The 24,030-nt window shown below is 34.4% G+C and overlaps 2 protein-coding genes and 1 long non-coding RNA gene across 4 annotated transcripts; 1 reads left to right on the plus strand and 2 right to left on the minus strand.

Annotated features, from left to right (window-relative positions):
• Nucleotides 1–85: 85 nt before the first annotated feature.
• ndufaf5 (NADH:ubiquinone oxidoreductase complex assembly factor 5) lies at nucleotides 86–7,371 on the plus strand. The gene is made up of 11 exons (XM_088610239.1): nucleotides 86–798; nucleotides 1,233–1,273; nucleotides 2,507–2,570; nucleotides 2,720–2,767; nucleotides 3,724–3,824; nucleotides 4,485–4,524; nucleotides 5,184–5,381; nucleotides 6,132–6,192; nucleotides 6,345–6,428; nucleotides 6,731–6,813; nucleotides 7,266–7,371. The coding sequence occupies exons 1-11, from the start codon at nucleotides 529–531 to the stop codon at nucleotides 7,347–7,349; spliced, it is 1,074 nt and encodes a 357-aa protein (XP_088466365.1). The 5' UTR covers nucleotides 86–528; the 3' UTR covers nucleotides 7,350–7,371.
• A 209-nt stretch (nucleotides 7,372–7,580) lies between these two features.
• LOC148646148 (protein sel-1 homolog 1-like) lies at nucleotides 7,581–19,236 on the minus strand. Of its 2 annotated transcripts, XM_088610234.1 has the most exons (16): nucleotides 18,873–19,229; nucleotides 18,290–18,343; nucleotides 17,918–17,977; nucleotides 17,674–17,755; nucleotides 16,986–17,140; nucleotides 16,477–16,533; nucleotides 14,014–14,082; nucleotides 12,447–12,524; nucleotides 12,230–12,292; nucleotides 11,630–11,717; nucleotides 11,391–11,539; nucleotides 11,032–11,197; nucleotides 10,839–10,913; nucleotides 9,047–9,219; nucleotides 7,944–8,072; nucleotides 7,581–7,798 (listed from the first exon to the last, which is right to left on the minus strand). In XM_088610234.1, the coding sequence occupies exons 1-16, from the start codon at nucleotides 19,002–19,004 to the stop codon at nucleotides 7,697–7,699; spliced, it is 1,632 nt and encodes a 543-aa protein (XP_088466360.1). In that variant the 5' UTR covers nucleotides 19,005–19,229; the 3' UTR covers nucleotides 7,581–7,696. The 2 variants fall into 2 exon arrangements, 1 of the variants encoding a protein (XP_088466360.1); XR_015927954.1 differs by lacking the exon at nucleotides 9,047–9,219 and having other exon boundaries at nucleotides 7,691–7,798; nucleotides 18,873–19,236.
• A 243-nt stretch (nucleotides 19,237–19,479) lies between these two features.
• LOC148646149 (uncharacterized) lies at nucleotides 19,480–23,981 on the minus strand. Its single transcript, XR_015927851.1, has 3 exons — nucleotides 22,990–23,981; nucleotides 21,154–21,203; nucleotides 19,480–19,649 (listed from the first exon to the last, which is right to left on the minus strand). It is a non-coding gene; the product is annotated as an uncharacterized LOC148646149 (long non-coding RNA).
• Nucleotides 23,982–24,030: the final 49 nt, after the last annotated feature.

Below are 24,030 nucleotides of genomic sequence, written 5' to 3' on the forward strand. Positions count from 1 at the left end.
CAAGTCAAATGGAACAATCTTAGTGTTTAGTATTCAAAACACACTGTTCTTAATGGACGAAATCATAGTAAAAAAACCATAGTAAAGTTTAGTACAAAATACGATAAAACTTAACTGAGCAGTTGTGAACTGATTGCATTCCACTGTAGAATATCTATTTTATTCCGTTGGATTGGATGGTAAAAAAAGAAAAAATATATATAAATGTCAACAGATGCTGAAGGTCTGAAATTCTGAAGCTGCAAGATGCAAATTTTGTCTGTATATTATATTCGGTATTATGTATTATGTGCTTTTAAAAAGTGTTACGGTATTGTTAATACTATCAGACTGCACATCCACTAATCTGAGTAGTGCATACAGTATTGATATGTATCAATCCATTCTTGAGCTCGATCCCAGTTCCATGTTTTTGTTCTATTTTTCTGTGCCTGTCAAAGGTCAGAGTGAAGGAATGGAGCAAACCTTGAAATCGCGGTAGTGCACAATGGCTTTAGTCTTTTGAGTTGTTACTGATAACTTGACAATATGAACAACGTTTTTATCGTTCGATGGGCTTTCTCTACCTCTTGTATGCTTTGTCCCTGGCGGAGGGCACGCAAAGTCGTGCTGTCCTCAGGACAGTTGGCACACCAAAGCCAGGGTCTGGTCTTCAAGGGCTGCACTAACTTTAAAAGATGGGTTTCCAGCAGGACTGCGAATTCCATGAATATATTTGATAGGAACATGAAAAGAAGGCAGAAAAACTGGGCTGCGGCGTTGCAGGACGGTGACAAATACCATTATCTGAGAGACGAGGTATGTTTGGAGTGGTTTTTTAAATTTGTTTGGGTTTACTGATTCTGTTTGACACGATCAGTTAATTAAATAGAAAATAATATTAGAATGCTGTTTTAAATACAGAATGTTTTCGGTAAAATTTGAGTAAAACGTTAGAAACGTAAGAAGTACTGTTTTTTGAGGACCATACATTTGATCATTTTTATTTTCTGATATGTATGCAACAACTGTATAAAAAGCATTTAAAGTGTTATGTGTCCAAGACAATGTATATGTTTTGTATATGCTGTAGGCACAGATATACAATGTAACATCGTAATCAAAATAAACAGTATGAACAGAGTTATAGCGGTCAGTTTGTTTCATAGTGTTTTCTTATTTTCATCTGCATTTAGAAGATGAGTAATTAAAGGCGATTTACTGATGTACTTTTTCTTTTGGCATATTTATAGGTTGGCAGTAGGGTTGCAGATAGGGTTTTTGATATCGCAAGGTAAGATCAGCAACTGAGGCATCAGTTAAATTGTGTCTAATGATAATCAAAATTTATTTACATTTTATCATTTGAAAATTTTGGAGATAATTTAACATAACCAATAATGAGTAAATTACACTCAATTTCTTGTTCTGCTTTAGAAGCAATGTCTGTAACAGTGTCGTTTAAACAGAGCTTACTCTGTGACAGTTCTGCATTATATATCTGATGTCCTCCTTGCACAGTTCCTTCCTACCAATTTCCAGCAGAAGCCAGCTTTTGAAAAGGCTTCTCAAAGAACAAAAAGACACAAAGCACAAAACAATTAAGAAACAAAATGTATTAAAACAAGATTCAGTTTGATGGGATATTTTAAAACTTATTTTTATTAATAATAATAATTCCTTACACTTACTGTATATAGCGCTTTTCTGGACACTCCACTCAAAGCACTTTACAGGTAATGTGGACTCCCCTCCACCACCACCACCAGTGTGCAGCCACACCTGGATGATGTGACGGCAGCCCTAGTGCACCAGTACAATCCCCACACATCAGCTATCAGTGGGGAGGAGAACAGAGTGATGAAGCCAGTTCATAGAAGGGGATTATTAGAAGGCCATGATTGGTAAAGGCAAATGATGCTGGACTAACACCCCTACTGTTTTTGAGAAATGCCCTGGGATTTTTAATAACCACAGGGACTCTGGACCTTGGTTTTACGTCTCATCTGAAGGATGGCACCTTTTACAGTATAGTGTCCCCTGCACTGTACTAGGGCATTAGGACCCACACAGACTGCAGGGTGAGTGCCCCTGCTGGCCCCAGTAACACCTCTTCCACCCAAAACCTTAGCTTCCCCAGGAGGTCTCCCATCCAGGTATTGGCCAGGCTCACACCTGCTGAGCTTTAGTGGGTTGTTAGTTTTTAGTTGCAGGGTGATATGGCTGCTGGTCAATTGTTTACTTGTTTATTGTCTAAGTGCAATTTGTGTGATACAAGGCTACAAAAGTTTTTGTGTATCCATTATCCATTTTATTTGTATATTGAAAAATTGTAATATATTGAAGAATATGTAAAGGAATGTCCTGTTTTTGGCTTCCATTCATCTCCCTTGACAGGATAATTCAACAGTATTGGGTGTCTTACAGGGTTATATAACTGTAATTGGCTGACCAAATGAGACATATATGTGATATGTACATATATGACAGTATCAGTAATATTGCATGTCCATCATTTTTTTTGTAGAACATTTCCTCTTGCTCTGGACATTGGCTGTGGAGCAAGTCACATTGCCCTGCACTTGAACAAGGTAAAAATGTTGCTGGCGTTCAAGTGTGAAAGACAATTACTTCATCCCTTATTGATCAAACTGAATTTCTTTCCTGGTGTTTCAAATAAATAAACTTGTTAATACAGATATGATCTATTTTTTTTTGTACATCTGTCCTAATATTCTAGGAAACAATTGAAAAGCTCTTCCTAATGGATGTCACAGTAAATGCTCTGGTGAGTTGCTAATTTATCTGACGAATCTATTTGCCTCTTAATCAAGTAATAGGTTTCTATTGTCTCCGAGATTGTTTGTACACGAGTACCATTCTGCCATTCACTCACTGACAGTGTGGCCCAGAGCAGAGCTTCTCAACAGTGTATGATTAGGCACTTGCATTTAAATATTCATAACGCCTTTCATACTGCCACCAAGACAACAGCATTCTGTGAAAGTGATGCATCATATTAAACGCACTTGAAAATGACATGAAAGTATTAAAGTTTAAAACTTTTTAAATTGGATAGCACCTAATAAACGGGCTTGTATATCCTTTTACTTTTTTGTGCCAGAAGGTGGCATCATACTGTCCACTACTAAACATTGTGCTGGGCTTAAAAGGGATTTTACATCTGTCCGTTAGTAGAAAGCTACTTATTCCTGTGAGGGTCATTGCTGGGTCGTATGCATGTGTAGTATAATTCATTTAAGAATCAAACCTGAAGAATCACTTTGCAATAGATCAGAACCTGCACATTTTGCAAAGTGATTTGATAAATGCTTTTTTTTAAATTCCAAAGACCAGTAAAAAGAGAGGTGTTTCAAATGTTGAAATAAAGACAGTTATTTAAAAACTGATTTGGAATTCAGCGCACATGAAGCTACAGGTACAAGGCTTCATTTGAAAGGACCTGAAGGGAGTGGGATAGGGACCTCAAAACTACTGGAATCCTCTGCACTAAGTGTCAGCTACAATAGTTCACCAGGAGTGATTGTGGTGGTTATTTTGTAACATAGCTAAGAAAAAAAATATAGCAGATGCCTCTTTTTAAGAGTTACGCAGTGTTGTATTTGTAGTTCCAGGCCATTCTTGAGTGAAGGGCAAACATATTTGCAACTGAAAGGCAAAAGTAGAATGTCTATGTAAACCCCAGTGTACAAGATAACATAAATCTGTGATTAACTCTTACAGAAACTGAAAGAGACTGAAATCCCTACCTACAGAGTACTGGCAGATGAAGAGTTTCTTCCTTTCAAGGAGAACACATTTGATCTCGTTGTCAGCAGCTTAAGGTTATTGGTTTTATTCATGTGTGATTTTTCAAATGTAGCTAAGACAGTGACATCAGTATTGCCCATTGATATTCTAAAATTTGATTTATCTGTTGTGTTCAGGTATTATTCAATATCAATGCCATTTTCAAATTGGCAGAAGCTGAAGCTGCCACATGGACATTAAGTTCTGGTGCTATTGCTGTAACATCTTTGTAAATTATCTGCAGCAGTTTTATGTTTTCACAAGTACAAGGTCATTTCTGTGAAGCTGATTCCTGAAGTTGTCAAAGTCAGAAGCTGTATTTGCAATTAGGAATGAAATATGTAGTGTCAAGAAAATGTAAAGTATTAAATCATTCTTTTTGATGTTTTAATTTATATACCTCATTGCATCCAGTTCCACTACTAGGAGATGATTTCTAAGGAGGAAGTGCAGCATGCATTTAGTCCAGATTGATTGACAATCGTTACATTAAGATTATACAGGTATGAAATAATGTAGCACTTCTCTTTCATTTCTTCAGAGCCTTCTAGTACACAATACTGTGTATTTTTTTGTTGTTGTTCTGTAAAGCACTTTGAAAAGCCACGTTTAAAGTATAAAATAATGTATACAGTATAATGCTATATACATTATTGTTATTATAACACTTTTTAAAATGTGTTTCTTCTATACAGTTTGCACTGGATAAATGATCTCCCAGGGGCTTTCCGGCAGGTAAAATCCCATTAGCACACATTCTTTGCAATAAACATTTTGCTTTCTTTGAATTATTTAGGTCTTGTGTCAAAATGTTTAATAGAGTTGAGCTGAAAGTTTTTTATCAACAGTCATCCATTTATCATCTTGTTCAAGTATTTAGCAAGAACGGAGATTTTGACAGGGGTGTACTAAATAAGGAAAGAAGAAATATTGGGGGAGCAAACAGGATTATACATACGGTACAATCATGATCTTGCTATAAAATTTGAGGAATTTTCATTACTCAAATTGTTTATCATCAGAGTTTTTTCTTTGGAGAATCAGAAAGGCCTCAAACAAGAGGAGGCTCTGAAGGTGTTTCTCTGTAGTCCTGGAGCGGTTTTACTGGCACACCCCCCAAGAAATCCCCTTGAAACCCACTCTAGAAAAAAGATAATTGTTAATAGCAATCTGCCCCAACCTGGGTGGCTTTGGGAGGTTGGAGGAAGGAGGAGTATCTGGCGAAAAGCCACCTGAACATGAGGAGAACTCACAGCACCACAAACATGGCTATTTCAATCTGGACTGCACCCAGGACCTGTGAGGCAGTGCTGCTGTAACATCCATGGCACCACACTTCTTAAATGCAAGTAAAATGGTGCATCAGGATGAGGTCCTGTCCTGTGCCCTTGCAGATCCATCACGTCCTGAAGCCTGACGGAGTGTTCATTGGAGCCATGGTTGGGGGGGAGACTCTCTATGAGCTGCGCTGCTCACTGCAGCTTGCTGAACTGGAGCGGGAAGGGGGCTTTGCACCTCACGTGTCTCCCTACACTGCGGTCACAGACCTGGGAAACCTGCTGGGCCAGGCTGGCTTTAACATGTTGACTGTTGTAAGTTTATAAATCGTACCGTGTCACCCAACGTGGTCTTGTAGGACAAATTATAAATTGAATGAGGCTTTGCATTATACTCGAAGCCATGTCATTTAACACAAGAATCGCACCTTTTACTGTCATTTTAAAGAAAATACCATCAAGTGAAGCACTTTTTACTTGTTTGTAATACTTTTTTGTGCCAATCTAAAAAAAATAATCTGTGAAATGTCATGTGCAGTACAAATTGTACAGACCAATTTCACATCCAGGCTTAGGTGACTTTTAGATATCATGTCTTCCTTCCAGTTCATTTTGTATTCCATATCATCCTCTTGATGTTTTGAAAAAAAACTATTCTCTGTAGGTTACGATACAAGGCAGCCAAGGAATGTTTAGTACATCTTGAAATTTCCGTAATGGTGCTTTGCAGAATATTGAAGAAGACTTTTTTAGATCACAGCTTGGCGGTCTGCCTTTACAGCTTTTGATCATCTTTGAAAACACATTTACTTTGCATGAACTATTTTATCACAGAGTATACTAAAAAAAATGAATAAACTTTTGTAATATTTATTTATGCAAAAGATTGAGCTGTAACAATTTTAACAAGGAAAGCAGCTTAAAAATGTGGTTTTTAACCACTTATACCGTGTACCTGTTTCATAACAAGACAAAGTACAGAATTAGAATTTTAAAATTAGCATACTTATTTGTATTATTTTGAGAAAATACAATTTAATTTGTCTTAATGTTCTTTTACTTCAGGACATTGATGACATCCAAGTGTATTATCCAGGGATGTTTGAATTGCTGAATGATTTGCAAGGTAAGTATTTGCGCTGTTAAAAAGTGAGCCCAGTTGTTCCTTGGAAGGGTTTTAATAACCTTGTATTTTACGTGGGTTAACAGTCTTAGAAAACGGATGAATTCCTTCTAAATAAAAATGTAGTTTAAAAATGTGGTTTTTAAATTTTTCAGGGATGGGTGAAAGCAATTGTGCTTGGAATAGAAAACCCATGCTGCATAGGGACACAATGTTAGCTGCTGCAGCAATATACAAAGGTAAGCAGTGTCTTTATGACAGACTCAAATATGAATCCGAATGATCTTTGGCATGAATAAAAGCACCTGCTTTTGCAGTATTTTGACTGAATGTTTTTGTAAGTCTCCTTGCATTTATAATTCTGTCTTATTCAAATATGAATACCACATTTGAAATAGTAATTTTTATTTTCATGGTATATATTTTGTCTTCCAGAAGAGGTTAAAAAAATCCCAGTTATTGATATTATAGCAAATACTGAAACTGACAGCATTTATATCTTTTTCCAGATAATTCTAAATTATTATCTTTATTTTCTCAGAAATGTATGGTAGCGAAGATGGGTCTGTACCTGCAACATTTGAGATTCTGTATATGATTGGATGGAAGCCTCATGAATCACAGGTATTACGAAATTAAAATGCAAATATTATTTATGCTCAGATCTGAAATATAAACCTCTGCCAAGGGTGGTGAATAAGGTATTTGCCTGTGTGGGAGCTATGAGACTGGGTATTATTGGAGAAAGTCTTGCATGTCCTCCATTGTTTTCAGTTTTTGCAGCTTTTAAAACTCAGTAGGTTCACCTTCTGCAGAACATTGTTAAGAACAAAAGAGTCACCATGTCAATTACTCTATTCAGGTTTAGTTATATAAACTAAACCACTCTTTTGAAATAAATCTGTATTAAATTCTAAATTAAAATGAATACATTTTATAATTAGCCCTTGGAAAATTGTTTTTTTCATAGAAGTGTTTGGTGAGTTGTGTGTCTCTTTGTTCATCATGTTCATGCTTTCAGAACTTTCAATAAAATATACAAGGATAATAAAATTAATACTCGATTTTCTTCACAGGCAAAACCTGCAAAAAGAGGCTCAGCTAATATGTCTTTTGGTGACCTTGGGAAAATTATTCAGCCACCGTCAAAGAAGCAATAAATTGTTATATTCTTATGAAGAACTACCTGTGTGCTTTATATCATCAGTTACATCAAAATGAAAACCAATTACTTTTCATTGGTGATTTTAAGCTTATGTGAGCTTGCATCAATTAATTTTTTGAAAGAACTCCACAAATAGGATGAATTTTAACAGTACGGCTCTGAGAATCCATTACAGTGTGCTTCAGATGTTTTAAATTATTTTGAAAAAGAAATACAGAATTGAAGATTAAGATCCACATGAAATAGTGCACATTTATGAGGTTGCATTTGTTATAGGGATAGCATTATCTCAGAGTTGCAAAACATTGAACAAATTGAATGTAGAAATAATTCAGCATCTTATTAACGAATCCTGTTGGCTATCAGCTGTACCAGTAGAACAGTAAGCATTACAATCAAGTACAAATCCCACTGTGGTTCCACTACTTCCAAAACCTCGGAAATCTACAGAGAAAAATAAATGTTAAAGTTATGTGCTTGGCATTTTCTTAGCATTCAAGATGTTTTTTAGCATTTAAAAACAGCATAAATGGAGAATCCAAAATTAGTCAAAGTTGCTTATTTGTGTTATAAAAATGGTTGAACTTACCATAGAAGTATAATAATCAAGGAAAAGTTGTGTAATGGATAATTTGCAGATTGCCAGAAAAACTGGTAAGTACGCATCGGGGCTTGCAATAATAGCCATGTTATACATCTTTAAAGCCATGTATATGTCCTAGTTAGGAAAAAAACAGACAATGAAGGATCAATGTCAACTTTACTGTTATCTATACAGTATGTAAAGTACTGAATATAAGATCAATTTTATTTACCCTTGTCCAAACTTAGTAAACCATTTTTTGGTTGTGGACAGTGACCATGTTATTGAATTAAGTCTACATCAGAGTATTAAAATGAAATGTACACTTTGAATTGGCTTCATTACACTGCTCTCCTCCACTCTGATAGCTGATATGTGGTGAGCGTTCTGGTGCACTATGGCTGCCATCGCATCATCCAGGTGGATGCTGCACATTGGTGGTGGTGGAGGGGAGTCCCCATTACCTGTAAAGCGCTTTGAGTGCAGTGTCCAGAAAAGTGTATATAAGTGTAAGCAATAATAATAATTATAATAATAATAAGTGTTATTATAATTATAATTATTATTATTACTTTACAAGCCCAACTACTTAAAATGGATAAGCCATTGTAGTATTAACTGAAACATACAGCCGGTCATTAAATTTAGACTTTTATTTAACTGCCGAATGACAATTAGGTAATATGGCATTGCTAAATTTGTAGCTGTCAAAATGACATTACATTACTCTGTTAAACATTCATTGTATTCCTTAACAGTTCCAACATGGTAAAACATGTATTTTATAGTTACATGTTTTATAGTTCTACAATGGCAGCAGTTCAGCAAAACATAATAAGCCTGATCATTACTACTGAGATAAATGTAGCAGCAGTAAATCACCTTCATTATTAAGTCTAACAATGATCTTACAGAATATTTCAGCATATCACAGAAGGAACTGGTGCATCTACAAAAAGGTTATGGGATGAGAAATTTGAAAGGGGTGTGAAAATACCATGGTTCTCTAACTCTAAACGTGTAAGATTTCAAACAGATCTAACAAGTAATTAAGAGGGATGATTAAAAACATTTGGTGTTCCCTTATCAAATTCCATGTTGTTGTGTACCTTTTTGTGTCCTATCCCTTGCTCATACAAGTATCCAAGATTAAATAAGGCCTGGGCACTGCCTTGTTCTACAGCTGCGAGATGATAGTGAACTGCAGCTGCTTCATGATCCACATCCATGCCATAACCATAGTAATGATAGTCTCCAATTTTAACTCTGGCGGGTGCATAACCTAGTGGAAAACATTTCACACCAAACAAATTGTATTCCATACAAATTGCTTATCTAACGTACATTGTTAGCACATATGCAGCTGATTTTTAAATTACATTCAGCACCCATCTATATGAGCATCAAATGAAACTCCACTGTATGAATGTATATTAGAAAAATAAAGTATATAGATTTTGGATACTGATAAAATGTTAAAAGAGAGGAATGTGCAATATTTTATTAGTTTCAACAGTACATACTGTACATTACTAGCATTTCACAGTAGATCCCCTGTTGATCACCCTGGTTGAAGTGTTAATCAGCATAATGAATTTCCTCTGTCTATTCAATAAAATGTCAGTGCATCTGCTGCAGAAAAAAAAGATTTTGTGATTTTCCTGATAATAGCTTTCTGAATCTGGTTTAGTTAAAAGTGATAAGTTCCTTTTGATGCTCAGTATAATTGGATACAAATGTCATACAATCTTGAGGGGCTGAAACAATTCAATCACAATTGAAGTGGAGGCTGGCAGAAAACTGCCAAACAATTTTTTTTTTAAGTAAAAAAAAAAAAGCCCTGTGATCTGTAAAAATAAATATAAAAAGCAGTACAATGCCAGGAACAAAAGTAACTTGTAATGATGTAAAGGTTTGCATTAAAAATATGACATTCAAAAACTAAATAAAAGTCATGTTTTAAAATGGCAGACACATTCTCATTATTGAAATGGTTGACTTTGTAAATGTAATAAATGTTGCTTATGTACGAAGACGCATTAAGTAATCTCATGTTTTTTTTAATTATAATTAATGTTTAACAGACAAGTATATTTCCCTATTTAATATGGAATGTTTAGAATCTATGAACTATAAACATGTTTACTATTCCTGTAAACACTGAGGAAATATACAGGGGAAATGTTCATTGTTCAATTTGCTAATTTGTGACATTTTTAAAACATTACCTTCATTTTACTAAAATATTTCGTTTTTGAATGTCACTTTTTTAAGTATGAATATTTCTCCATATCAAAATCAATTAAAAAATACTGTATTTTTTTCAGGGTGCTCTGGTTTCCTCTCACTTCCCAAAGACCTGCTGTCTGGGTTCATTGTGCATGTGTCTGCCCTGCAATAGACCTGCATCCTGTCCAAGGTGCAGGCCGTCTCACCTTATACCCTGTGCTTTTGCAAAAGGCTCTGGGTTGCTGGAGCTCTTGCAAGATATGAATAAAGTTCTGATGATGGATAGATAATGATATTATTTTATACTGAAATTAGATAATATATAGCCACGTACTTGCTAAATATCCTAGCTCTTACATTTCCCCAGGTTATAGAGTTATCCAATATTTATGTCTAAAAGGAGCTTGATTTTAACTTCAATGTGAAATCAGAGGAAATGAGTTTGAGTGGGTATTTTGCGAGATCTTGGTATAAACCCTTGGGTTCTGCTGGAGGTGTTCTTAATACCAGATAAGAGATCCCAAATAAATGCATGCTCTTGGGAATGGTTTAATCGCTGTGGGTGATTAATAGACGAAAATCAAGACATGTAATATTTATGCTTTTTCCAACATGGAAATCTACAGAAGAAGACAAACTATAGTTTTATTAAGTTGTAGCATGATACCTTACCATGAGATGCAGCCCTTTGCCACTGCACAAAAGCCAGCTGGTACACCTCTGCATCCTTGAAAATTCTTGACACATCTAAAGAAAGTAAATGGACCTATTACACGGATAAATACAGCACTCAAAACCTTTTTTTCCTGGTACAGCAAATTGTACCTTAAAGTATATGTTGCAGCCATGTAAGACTTTAACTTACTTAATTCTAAGAGGTATGCAGCATTGCTCTGTGCAACTTCATAGCCCATCTCTGCAAGAAACAGGTACTGAGCAAGGGCAGAGTCGATATCACCATTTCTGAAAGCAGCATATGCTTGGAGAAACATTTCCGACCAGCTGCCTTGAAGACAGACATCCATGAAAAGCTGGAGGAGGACAGAAGACAAAAATAATCAGTGGCATAGTCCCATAGCAACCGTACAAGTGATGTAGGTTTGTGGCTGGTCTCTTTGCCCATCTTATTCATGCAATTCAAATTTGATTAGGATATTGTATCAGTAAATAGAAATGCTGGGGTAGTTTTTTCATACTGAATTAGGTTTCACCATGTGACCCTACCTGAACTGCAGTGCTACAAGACCTGTGCACTCCAATTCCTTTGGCATACATCTGAGCCAAGTAATTGCGTGCTAGGTGATGCCCCTTCTTAGATGCAAACGTGAAATACTGGAAAGCAGCCTTCAGGTCTATCTGTACTCCATAACCATCTGCAAAATCATAATACTTCTTCTGTCTTCAAAACACAAAATAATATGATATGATCAAAAATTTTTTTTTAATCTGATGCATGGCCTTACAAAGGTACATGAGTCCTAGGTGAAAAACACCGTCTGTCCATTTCTGTTCTGCTGCTTTCTTAATTAATTCAAAAGCTTTTGTGTGATTCTGAAATGAAAAAAAAAATCACATCCTATTAAATGACCACTTAGCGTGTACAGTTTGTGACCATTCTCGCTACTTAAAAAGATAATGTAAACATTCAAGTGCCAACATTACCCACATTCAAAATGGCTACATAGCATGGCCATGAACTGGTAATATTTTATCAGTGCTGCAGGGAATTCTAACCTTAATTTACTGCATATAGGTCTTACAATCTGATTCCCTTATACAATGTTATCAGACACCGAGCAGTGCTAAGAGGTTCCTATGCGTACGCATAATTCCAGGTGTTTCTTTGCCCAGACATTATATTAAATATAATAAAAATTATAAAGACATTATAAAGTACAGTATAGCTGATCGTACAATAGATTTTCTCCCTTTAAAAAGTTACTGCCCTAAATTTAAAAAAGTTTATTAACTTTTATTAATAATAGATTTCATCAAATATGATTGATACTTTATTGATAATAGCAATAATAACAAGGCATTACACTGAAAAAAAAAATACTCACAACTGGTACCCCTTTTCCAAAGAGATGCATAACACCCAGGCCGGTCAACCCAACTGGATTGCCCTAAGTATAAAACGTAAAAACAGTAGTTTAATAATGGCAAACAACAGCTAAATATCCTTTTGCATTACATATCTTAGTTTCTTTTCCGTAAGTTGATAGAACATAAATTCCTATTCTCAGTTTCTTGATATTGTTTTTAATGAACAATGCCTACTCTGTCTGCAGCCCACTTGAAGCAACGGAAAGCAGAGTCATTGTCTTGAGGTGTAGGTTCAGTCCCTTCAAGATACATCTAAAAATATATAATATGAGTGGGTTATTGTACCAAGAAAATCAAATAAAAATCAATATTACTGCCAAAAACATACATCTGTTTCTCAGTTTGTAACATTATTATTTCTATCACCGACATTTGTTTCACTTTACTACAAAACATTTACCAGTGCAGTTTATTCCTGTTTTATGATCTCTAGCACTAATGGGAAAGTTGTTTTCTGCCTTGTCCTTTGCTCATTGAATCGTGCCCATACAAAAAAATCATCTTGATCCTAATCTGGTCCCACATTTCTGAAGGCATCAGTGTATGAGGTCATCAACATCTAGTCATCTGTGCATATATAGGAGCCATAATGTACATTCTCATATGCACTGCTGTCAAAGTCATGACAACACAGATGACAGCTCATCATAACAAAATGCCACTTACTGAAACATTTTTTACTTTCTCTTCTAGACTGTACAATCTGTTCTTGGTACCCCTGGCATCTGATTGTTTCTGTTTTTCTCCTTAGTACAAGGAGCCAGTTTCAATCAGGCTTTTCAAAGTGATGCCCATAGACAATAACGTCAAAAAGTTCGGCAGCAATTGGATACAGAGTTGTTTTGTCAGGTCCTCCATGCAGACAAAACAGCACCACAGAAGGAGGTTTATATTGTAAAATATAAGGTATTTAATGAACAACATGAAAATGGTTAAGTGTTTTGGAATAAAATAATTTAAAAGCAGGTCAAATTTTAAAACAATATGCATGCATTATAATTTTAAATGATTGATTAATCTCTATGTTTCTGCATGTTAAAAAAATCTTTGGCTTCCTTATTTTGTATTTGCCCACGGGCCTCCAAGTATATGCACAGAATACTGTATCCATCACTTGTGATGTTTGGTTAGGCATGCTGGGTCAAGCCTCCTATAGCATTTTAGAAAATAAAACTGTTAGGAAATCTAAGATGAAATAAAATATCATATCCACGGAAGCTGTTGGCAACAGTTGATGTCAGCAGGTCTAAGAACAGATTGGACAATATCAGAAAGAACACATCAGATATGATTTGAGGGCTGAAAGCAAACAAATGTTATCTACGTATAAAGCAGTTAGGAAGCCTGTTACACATGGTGATTAAATTAAACCTGAAAAGCGAAGGCCTAAGATATTCATCAGATTCGACAGAAGCCTGAGCACATGCATGAACATATGTCTTTGATAATACTTTAAACTTATAGACCATTATTTCAATATTCATTATGTGGTTTAAAGTAACATTCATCTGATTAATATTATTTGCTGGCATAACAGGTGGAATTGATCAAGATATTCATATACTTGTACTATGATATTCTGTCAGAATGTATTGAGAATTAGCAATGTAAGTGTTACCAATATTTATTAAATTTTATTATCCAGGATCCAAGAGTTGAAAGGAGCAGCACTAAATATCTCACCAGAAACAATTTCAGACAATCTAATAATCACACACTGCAAAACAAGCCATCTTTTTACCTTTCCCAAAAGAGCTGCAGCTTCAGAACTTCCAGCTTTCAGGGCCTTGTGTAAGTAGTAAAAAGCTTTCTGAAAGAAATGAGAAAGGTGAACAATTAAATTAATCAATGATTACGCTTTCTCTGAATATGAGTAGAATGTCTTGCAAAAATATTCGGGCTCTTGCAATTTTCACATTTTGTTGCTTTAAAATATGCACAACCTACTCCACACATTCAAATAAATAAAAATAAATAAATGCATAATTAATTAAATTAAAATGATAAAGTCATGACTGTAGAAGTTTCAAACCCTTTATTTTGACAAACCTAAATTAATTTAGGAGAGCATAATTATCTTAGTAAGATGCGTAATTAGTTGAGTGGACTGGGTCGGTGTTCATTAATAGTGGTTCACATAGTTTCATGATAAATTCACCTGTCTATGTGAGATTCCTTCATCCTATAGTGAAGTTCAAGCAGAGACTCAACTATGAAGCACTCACGGATAAAGTCATTGACATAGACAGATCAGGGGAAGAGTACAAAATAATATCAAGTCAAGGAATATTTCTGTGAGCAAAGTCTACTCAGTCATCAATAAATGGAAGATGCATCATACCACCCAAACCCAGATCAGTCTCACCAAACTGAGCGACCGGGCCACTAGGAATCTGGTGAGAAAAGTCACTGTGAGACGATATGAAAGAGCTATAGAATACAGTGGCTTGAGTCACCTGAGTCCACAATATCCCTGCCACTCCATAATATGAGAGAGTGAAAAACCAAGTTCTCAAATTCTACACGTAGATTACAACAAAGCACCTCAGTGATTCTGCAAAAATGTGATTAAAGATGTTGTGGTCAGTTGAGACCAAATTTGAACTTTTTAGTTGAAATGCCAGGGGTTACATTTGGCACAGTCCCACCATTCACAGCACCCATACAGTCCAGTATGGTTGTGGCAAAACCATACTGTGTGGATGCTTATCCTCAGCAAGAACTAGAAAGCTTGTTAGGACTAAAAGAAAAATGGTTGGAAAAAAGTATAGGCAAAGTACACTGAAAATGATCAAAACAAATATTCACTTTTCAAATACATAATTACTTTTGTTTCACAAAACAACTAAACACTCCAGCATACTAGAGATATTCCTCAATTGTATTTTATGACTTAATCACTGAGGAGAGACCATTGAAAAGTGTAAACTCCAACAGTTCTAAGCATTGTGTAAGTAATTTAAATTTGATCCCAAAAGCCTACTTTTTTATAAAAATATTTAAATGAGGCACATCTATAAAACAAAAATCAGAAATCATAATTACAGCTTGGAAAATAGACAGTGTAATTAAATGTACATACAATAGACTTGTTAGTTTTATTTTTAAAGACATGTTTTAAATGAAAGGCTTTTTCTTGCTTTTATAATTCAGAGATTCCTTAAAACTATCGACCCTTTTGTACAATGCATCAGTGCACATAAAGAATTATAACTAAATAAAGAATTAGGCTAAAGGTTAAGATTCAGTCCCAACGAATAAACCATGTCATCATGAATGTTGAGATATAGATTAGACAGTTCCACTGCACACTATGTCCTTTTTACAGGAAATCAATGTAAACAGGCTACCATTTAATCTTGTACATTTTACTGTCTGGTTGCATTAATCAAAAAGTTTGCCATCAGTTACTAATTATATACAAAAAAGTAACTCATAGGATGAAGTGACCACAACAGTATTCCAGTTTAAACAAGTTGAAAAAGATGTTGATGTGCTAGATGAAACAATAGTGAAATCTCCTGGTTTTCCTTTCCTGTACTGTCTTGTTAAACTGCATTTACCAATGCATCTCACTATAACTGGTACTTTTACTTAACCTTGGAGGGACAAGATGTTTTAAGATTTTTAACATTTCATCGCTATCATGATGAAGGGTAAAAGGTTTGTTCTTTGAAGTATGTATCAAACAACTAGGAATTTACTGAGTTCATATCTCAGTTCTTCATAAAAAAAGTTTTGCTGTTGTGTTAAACCAGTTTAACAAAAAATAATAAGGTTAAATACTGTTTTATATTTTATTTAGCCCACTAAACTGGTGAAACAGTGAAAAAAAACAACTAACCTTATTTGCACACTAAATTCTTATGTTTAATAATCACCACAGGTCAAATGTTTATTTTAAGCATTCTGAAAAAGTGTGAAAAACACAATATTTTAACTTTTAAAATAGTCTAGTTTGTCATTCCATCAATTGCTCTATGCACACAAACTATTGTAAAAGTACATTTAAAAATCACTTCTATTATAATTACCTGGACAACATAATTGGACCTGAGTCATTGACACTGCTCCTTCTATATGCATTACCTTCTTGACTCGTGAATTATAACAATTATGGAGAACCATCCTAGAATACCATGAACTTATAACACTACCCAGAAGACAAATCAGCATAGAAACCTGTCCTCTTGCTCATACTCACATGAGAATCACGCTCAAAACCTCTGTCTCCACTCAGATGTAGAGTGCCAAGACTAACCTAAAACAAAAATGTGGGAGTACAGTATGCTTTCCTGTTCCACCTTTTAGACAAACAAAAACTTTGACTGGTCACAAACTAAACAAAATATTTATAAAAACTGTGAAAAGAACAATTGAATTAACTTATACTGTGGTTTAGGGACTGCAAATGAAACATTCTAAATTTATAACAAACAAGCAATCATAACAAAAAGTATCTGTTAATAAAACATTCTTACATGAAACCAATCTGACATTTGTCAATAAACATGCAATAAATTGTTAGTAGTTTATTTTCTATAAGGTTATTTACACTGTGTTCTTGATATATTACAGGCTGCAAAGAAGTTGTAAATTGATTCTCTAGTCCATGACCTAAAGGGTTACCAAATGAACTGTATGTGTAAGATTCATATGTGATGTTGACCTAAATGGGTGTAAGTTTCTAAAATTATTTTCTTTTTCACTTACTTGTGTTTGTACATCCCCTCTCTCTGCAATGAATGCGTAGTAGTGATACACATCCAAGTCTATAATTCTATCTTTCAGACTTTGGTTCTCAGGCATATCCATTATTCTGATTAATTCAACACTGCAGTGATGAATACTTGACAAATGTTTAGAGACTGCAAAATAAAGCTTTTGTTTCAATACTCTTAATGCCATCTGGACTGCTTCTTCATTTTTCATGTATCCATGTGACTAATCTAAAGATTTAGCGTTTACAAATGAAAGGTGTGAGACATAAAAGATTTTGGCATTTATCGAGTCTCTTTTCTAGTATAAGAATCTTTATTTTCTGCTCCGTGAATTAGATTCTGAGATGTTAAAGAGTCACAGTGAAGTATTTTATAGGACAACGGTGACAAGTCTTGAACAGTTTTTTCAATTATTTGCATAGGTGAATCTCTAAAGCCACTAATGATCATAGGATTAAAGTTGGACACAAAATTCATAATTATTACGTTCTGAATGCACATTTAATTTTATTTGCTTGTGTAATTTCTAGAAGTTTAAACCTGGGACTTGATGTCAACTTAATCTAAGTTGTTATTATAATTCCAATTTTCTGGTTCAAAATAAAAAAAAACCTTTGCCAAAGCCACCTGAACCTAAATTATTAATGTAATACATATTGAAATTATGGAATACAGATTACCTTCTTTTGCTATACTTCTGTACTGAGAAAGAGCAGCCTCACAATTTTGTGGCATGAGGATTCCTTTCCAATATCTGTAACCCTGGAACATTTACAAAACATTAAATGCTGACATGACATGTTAAAACTGAGAAGGTAAAATAATTATATTCAGATAGTCAAATATACCATATATAAAACATAAAAAACATAAAAATAATCACATGAATATAGTCAAATACTTAAGCATATACTGTAAACAAACCAGTATCATTTTAGCCACAAGATCTCCACCAAGGCCAGCAGAAGTATAGTACAAAATTGCCTGGAAATAATGAAAAAAAGTTTTCACTTTCCGAAATGTGATGCATGGCATATTATTTGTAATTAGCATTAATTGTTGTCATATCAATTTTATACAGTATGGTATATAATTTTAGTGTTTGTTTGGATTCCCCAAATGTTTTGGAGTATTAAATAATTACACATGTTGCCACAATATCTAGGAATAGAGGTCATCGATATACACAATATATAAACATTACATGTAGACAGCTGTTTGATACTAATCTATTCCATCTGTTGATAACAACAAAAAAAAGATTTCTGTGTGATGAAAAAAAAAAAGAATACACACCCTGGCTTGACTCTGATTGAAGCCCATGCCTGCACCATACATGAATCCGAAGCCCTGAAGATACAAAAGCACATTCATGTATTTAGTGCATCTTCCATAATAACCTCTTCCTCTTCCCTGTTCCTTGTATGTCACTTGTTCACATTTTCAAGCTCTACATTTCTATTTTGAGTAATTCCTAAATAAGCAAATTGCCCTTCTTGAGCACGAGTACATTTCTCATGCTGTGCTACTGATAGAAAATACGACATCTGTGAAGTGTTGCTTCCACTCCGAGACATACAGTGGACAATGCAAGCTAGAGTGGAAAACACATACAGTGTTAGAGCTGCTGTGGTCCACTATGCCCTGTTACCTCATAGTTTCTATATATTCTATATATTTTGTTCTTTGTGCAGGTGGCAATAAGTGTTCTAATTGGTAATGACTGAAATAACCGAGCGCTCAGCATATTCAAATATTTAAATAAGAACTAACAAAATCCCTGAGATCCCTGTAATGAACAATTTTAATTGAATAATTATACAGAACTATTATTTGAGTGCATTTTTTTATTTAGTACGATACATGAAAATATGCTTACAGTTTGTGCGCTTGGAGCTCCTTCCTCCATTAAGGATAAAAACAGTTCTTTAGCGAATTCCAAGTTCTGTGGAAAGCAGTCACCAAACAGAAATGCATAGGCTATCCTCACCACAGCTTTGTCACTCCCCATGTCGGCAGCCTGCACAAGATGCCTACAAGCACTGTTTTAACACAACATCAGCACCATTCTTTTATTAAGATATGGGTCTAAAAGAAGCATTCAGTTTATATAATTGCATTTTGATGACTGAATAATTGTTACACTGCTCCAACATATTATATTATAAAGTTTCAACTTTGAATTGAATTAATTGAATGTCCAATCAATTATGAGTACACTACTGATGTACAGTATATGTTCTATATATACACACTATTTTAGTCATTACTCTTAATAATGAGAAAATGTAATTACTAACTTTGATGCAGTTATTCTTCCTTGACAAGGAGAAAAGCGAATTCATACAGTACTAGCTGTTTGCAGATTAAAACATTTACTGTAAGTGACAAAAAGGGAAAGCTAACTAAATCCACAGATTGATCAGGAGGTAAAATTAAATCAAATCAACTTTTAGATTGACAAAAGAACACAAGAACATAAATACAAATATGTACATACTCATATACCTTTTTCCAGTGCTTTGTGCTCAAAATCTGGTAACCTTTTTCCATCTTTGTAACCAATAGTCTGTTTGCTCTTAAACATTTTCCTTAAGCCTTTTCCCAGAAGAATTATTTGGGAAACATTGGGATATAAATTTTCACCTCTTACATCCTGAAGAATAAAAATGTCACACATTTATTTTGTGTATAATTAGGCATACATGAATAAATATTTGTGTGTTCGTGTTAAATGTTTTATTCACATTTGTACAGTACTGTATGTCTTAATTGACTATGTACTGTTAAGATCATATATAAAAAACAGTGATAGGAATTTCTGTTAATTGAGTCTTTTGCCTATTGCTGAAAACATGTGTCAAGTGTATGTTTTTAGTGATAATAGTGCTGTAAAGTCGTTTTAGTCAAATGTTTCCACACTTTGGCACACAGTAATTGTACTGTGCTGAATACATTATACCTCCATAAAGAATTTCTTTTTACCAATATCCCAGATTCATCCACCATGCCTAAATATTTGATACAAACTGAAGTATGTTATTAATATTGAACTTTATAGTTTTCTAAAATTTAATAAAGATATTCACAGCAGATTTAACTCAGTGTATGCTTTTCATCACTGGAAAAAAAAGAATAATAAAATTAATGTAATGATTGAACAAAACCCCCCCAAAATTTTCCTACATTTATGGTAAAAAGGCCATTTGGACCTCATTGGTAGTTAGAAGCTTATTGATCCTTTAATGTCATCCACCATTTTCTGAAAGGTAACTTTCAGGGTATTGGTTTCAGCAACATGTGTGGGTAGCTTGTTCCAAACTCCCACTTCCCTTTGGATAAAGAAATGCCTTCTCTTTTTGTTTTTAAATGTAAGTCTACATAGTTTCAATAGAAAAGTTTCAATCAAACAGAAAAAGATTGCTCTCCATTACATTTTTAATATAACTTGATCTGATGATTATCAAAGGCACTTCATTAAAAAAAAACTTTTACATGCCTAAAACTAGGTCACATCATATGTATGTATATTAGTTATCCTTTACTTATTTTAAAATAAGTGTTGTACTAATACTGAAGTGCCATAAAATGTTTGCTTTCATTGTTGACCACTACTGCGGTGTTGAGAATGGTTATTCAGTCGTTGAAAGCAGTCATGAATATGTTCACAAATTTGTGAACTATTCCAAAATAGTCAACTAGCAATGGATATCTGTATGTCACAGTCTTGGTCTTAATGGAACTGTTCATTCGTTGATGTATATAATATGGCATAGTTTGATTGTGGGGAACCATTGAATAGAATCTGGGTTAAAATATTTCCCCAGGCCAAGAAGAAGAAATAGCACATAAAATAAAGTTGAAGCAAAGGATTTCTATGGCTAATACAATAAAGGGGATTTTTCTGTATCTTTGAGGGCAACCATAGACAACTTATTTTAAAAAAAGTGTAAATTTTGTTTTAAATCAAATTAAAGAAAATGCAAATGCTCACAGATATGACTGTGACTGTTGATAAAACAAAGTCATTTACAGTACCAACACATTACTCTGTTATAACAAGAAAAATAATAAGGATGGCTATTCCTACTTTTAGTCTAACATTACAATAATAACATACTGTATAAAAACATATGGATAAAAAAAAAACACTTTGATACCTTTTTGTCACTTTGTGTATTTTCACTCATTTTAAATCCTTGATCTGTTCCTGCAAAAGTACAAACACACCAGAAAGAGGTCAAAAGAATTCACTATACTCGTGCATTTAATATCATATAAATTAAATAATAGACCAGAGAAACATCTGCTATACAGTAATTGCTAATAACATCAGTGAGTTGACAACTATTCCAAACTTTTAGCCCAATGGACTGGTATTTAACATAAGGTGATGAGAATTTAACTGAAAAGAAAGATTAAAAATAAAACTCTGAAACACCATGTAAAATTATAGTTAAGAAAGAATCCTTTCAAAGCATTCTCTAGGACATGAAATACTGTACAAAAGGGTAGTGAGGAACAGGTTTGTCACTTGATGTGTTCCTATTGAATCAGTGCTTGCTTAATTTACAAAGGCAAAACATCAATTAAAAATGTTTGGGTTTCCGTGCGGAACCACATAAAAGTTGAAAAAACTAAAAAGTTTAAATACCAAAAACGGAAACCTACCTAGTAACCTCTCAGAAATAAAATAAACCTTTCTGTTGTATATATAATACAGATGGCTGAAATTAGACCACGATAAAGCTATATGACATTGCATTACAATAAAGTATTTTAAGTGTACTGTACTTTAAAGTAAAAGGCAGTTATTTTAATAGCTGAGACAGTTGTGCAAACTCATGTTTGTCACCAACTTAATATTTCTGCAATCATATTAGCTCTTTCATAATAGTCTTCCTGCAATGCAAGCAGTTTCATTTTCACTTCACATGCACAGAAACTGCAACTACTGTACCACCTGTGTGATTGCTTCAGAACTGAAACTAAAGTGGTAATTTAAATTATGCTACAAAGAACAATGTGGAACAACTGGGATCAGCCCTTTAATAAAGAAAACGCAGCAATAACAAACTCCTAGGAAGTGGTAAGATGGAACTTTGCCCCCTTTACCTTTTCTAAATAAAATTATATCGGGGGACTGTGAACTTCAAAGAGCAAGACCACTAGAATGCTTAGATAAGGCCTTTTTTCTGAAATTGCCCATTTCACTTTTATCTCCATGTTCAGTAATGCATGCAACAACCTCTCTTGTACCTTCAGGACATCAGTAGGTTGTCAGATTTATAGCTGAGGACTCGGAAAATTATGATAGCAAGGGTTCATTTTGTTAGAAATCTGTCACTTGTACTCAGTAAAATATCTAGAGAGAAAGTATTTCTTCAAAGGACTGTGAAAGAGCCCTTTTCCCATTTACTTAGCATGCATTCATATAAATGATTTCACAGTTCTTTATGTAAATATTATTATTTAACAATTTCACAACATGAAATAGTGTAGGCTACATTTAAGAGGATGAACTATATTTGCAGATTATAAGATTAAACAATGCACTAGTGTAGAGTTGTATACAGTAAATAAAAACACTTAATACTAAAAATGTTAAATTGCTGATCCAGTATAAGTTACAATATTATACATCAATAATATTTTTACATATACAATACAATGTAAATCTTTGATGCTTTAGGGTAATTTGAAAAATGCTATTTTCATTCATATGAAACATGCACGGAACAACCTACTGTGTGTAGACTTTAGTATACATACAGTATACATTTCTGTATGGCAACAATTTTAATGGACCATTTTGATTCATGAATTTATACGAACACCAATATACTCTACAAACCGGAGATAGCAGTAGTATCAGATATGAATTTTGTTTAAAGTACACAGATCTGTTGATTTATATTTGCCAAAACATTAACATTTTCAGTTCTCAACATTACACAACTAGCTAACGGACACTTTATTTTTTACGTGATACCTACTTACTAAAAAGCAGAGAAGCAACAGGAGAAGGAACAGGGCCTTGAGCTTGGACATGTTCTCTTGAGATACTGTACACCTCTGTAAACCGTAGTCGTATAATTAAATAGGAGTAGTAGCGATTGTGAATTAAAAACAAAGATCCGTAACGCACTCTGATTTTCCAGGATTATTTCAACTATACATCCATACGTTTGGCAGTTAAATGTTTTAAACAAGGGTAAAGTCAACGAGAAAGTTTCTCGCCGGCTCCTCTGGCAGTCCGTTATTTTTTAGAATTTGTAACGGTCAGTTTGGTACTGAGTAATCTAGGGGACAGCGTTTTGTCTGTTTAATGCCACATCATAAGGATCATTAGGTTTAGGAGCGTGATATTGAGAATGACACAGTATTTTCGTAAACCTCTAAAATGCATTTTATGGAATTTTCTACAATAAATTCTACAGTTAACAGGTGGCACGACTGCGTCCATGCATCGGATTTTAGGCTTCAAATGTTAAATACACGTTTCCTCTGTTACAGTACAAGCCATACAGTAGGTTTCACATCTTGATTTGCGTTAGTTTTTCAGTCCCATCAATTACATAACGCAGACGATAAATTGCACTGGTTAAAATCACGTCCTTGTTTTCCGACAGCTGTCATACCCGCGGATGATTCAAGCCTACAGTACTTGTTAAGTTAGTGCTGTAGCGTTGGCTTGAATTCATTTGGCTTTCCTACAAAAAAACATCAACGGGGGAAACACTTGAGCAAAATGAGTCAGCTTCACACCGCTCACAGTGCACTGCACGTACAACATATAAATCTGCCATTGCATGCAATATCTAGCACTGTTCGCTGTTGTTCGAAGATGCATCATGGCTTTAGTATTCATTCTTGCGATTTCGGCACCACCAAACTTCAGCCGCCGTTGCTACACAACCCTGGACTGTAGTACGGATAAAAAAAAAGCGTCAACCTATCCTGTATTATGCGCCAGCTCTTGTATTTGAGTGCCATTTGAGCCCTCCCATAAGCATCCCGCTTCCTGGTATAAACTG

Source organism: Lepisosteus platostomus, chromosome 17 (assembly GCF_059453375.1).
Source record: "Lepisosteus platostomus isolate fLepPlt1 chromosome 17, fLepPlt1.hap1, whole genome shotgun sequence".
In the NCBI taxonomy this organism is placed as follows: domain Eukaryota; kingdom Metazoa; phylum Chordata; class Actinopteri; order Semionotiformes; family Lepisosteidae; genus Lepisosteus; species Lepisosteus platostomus.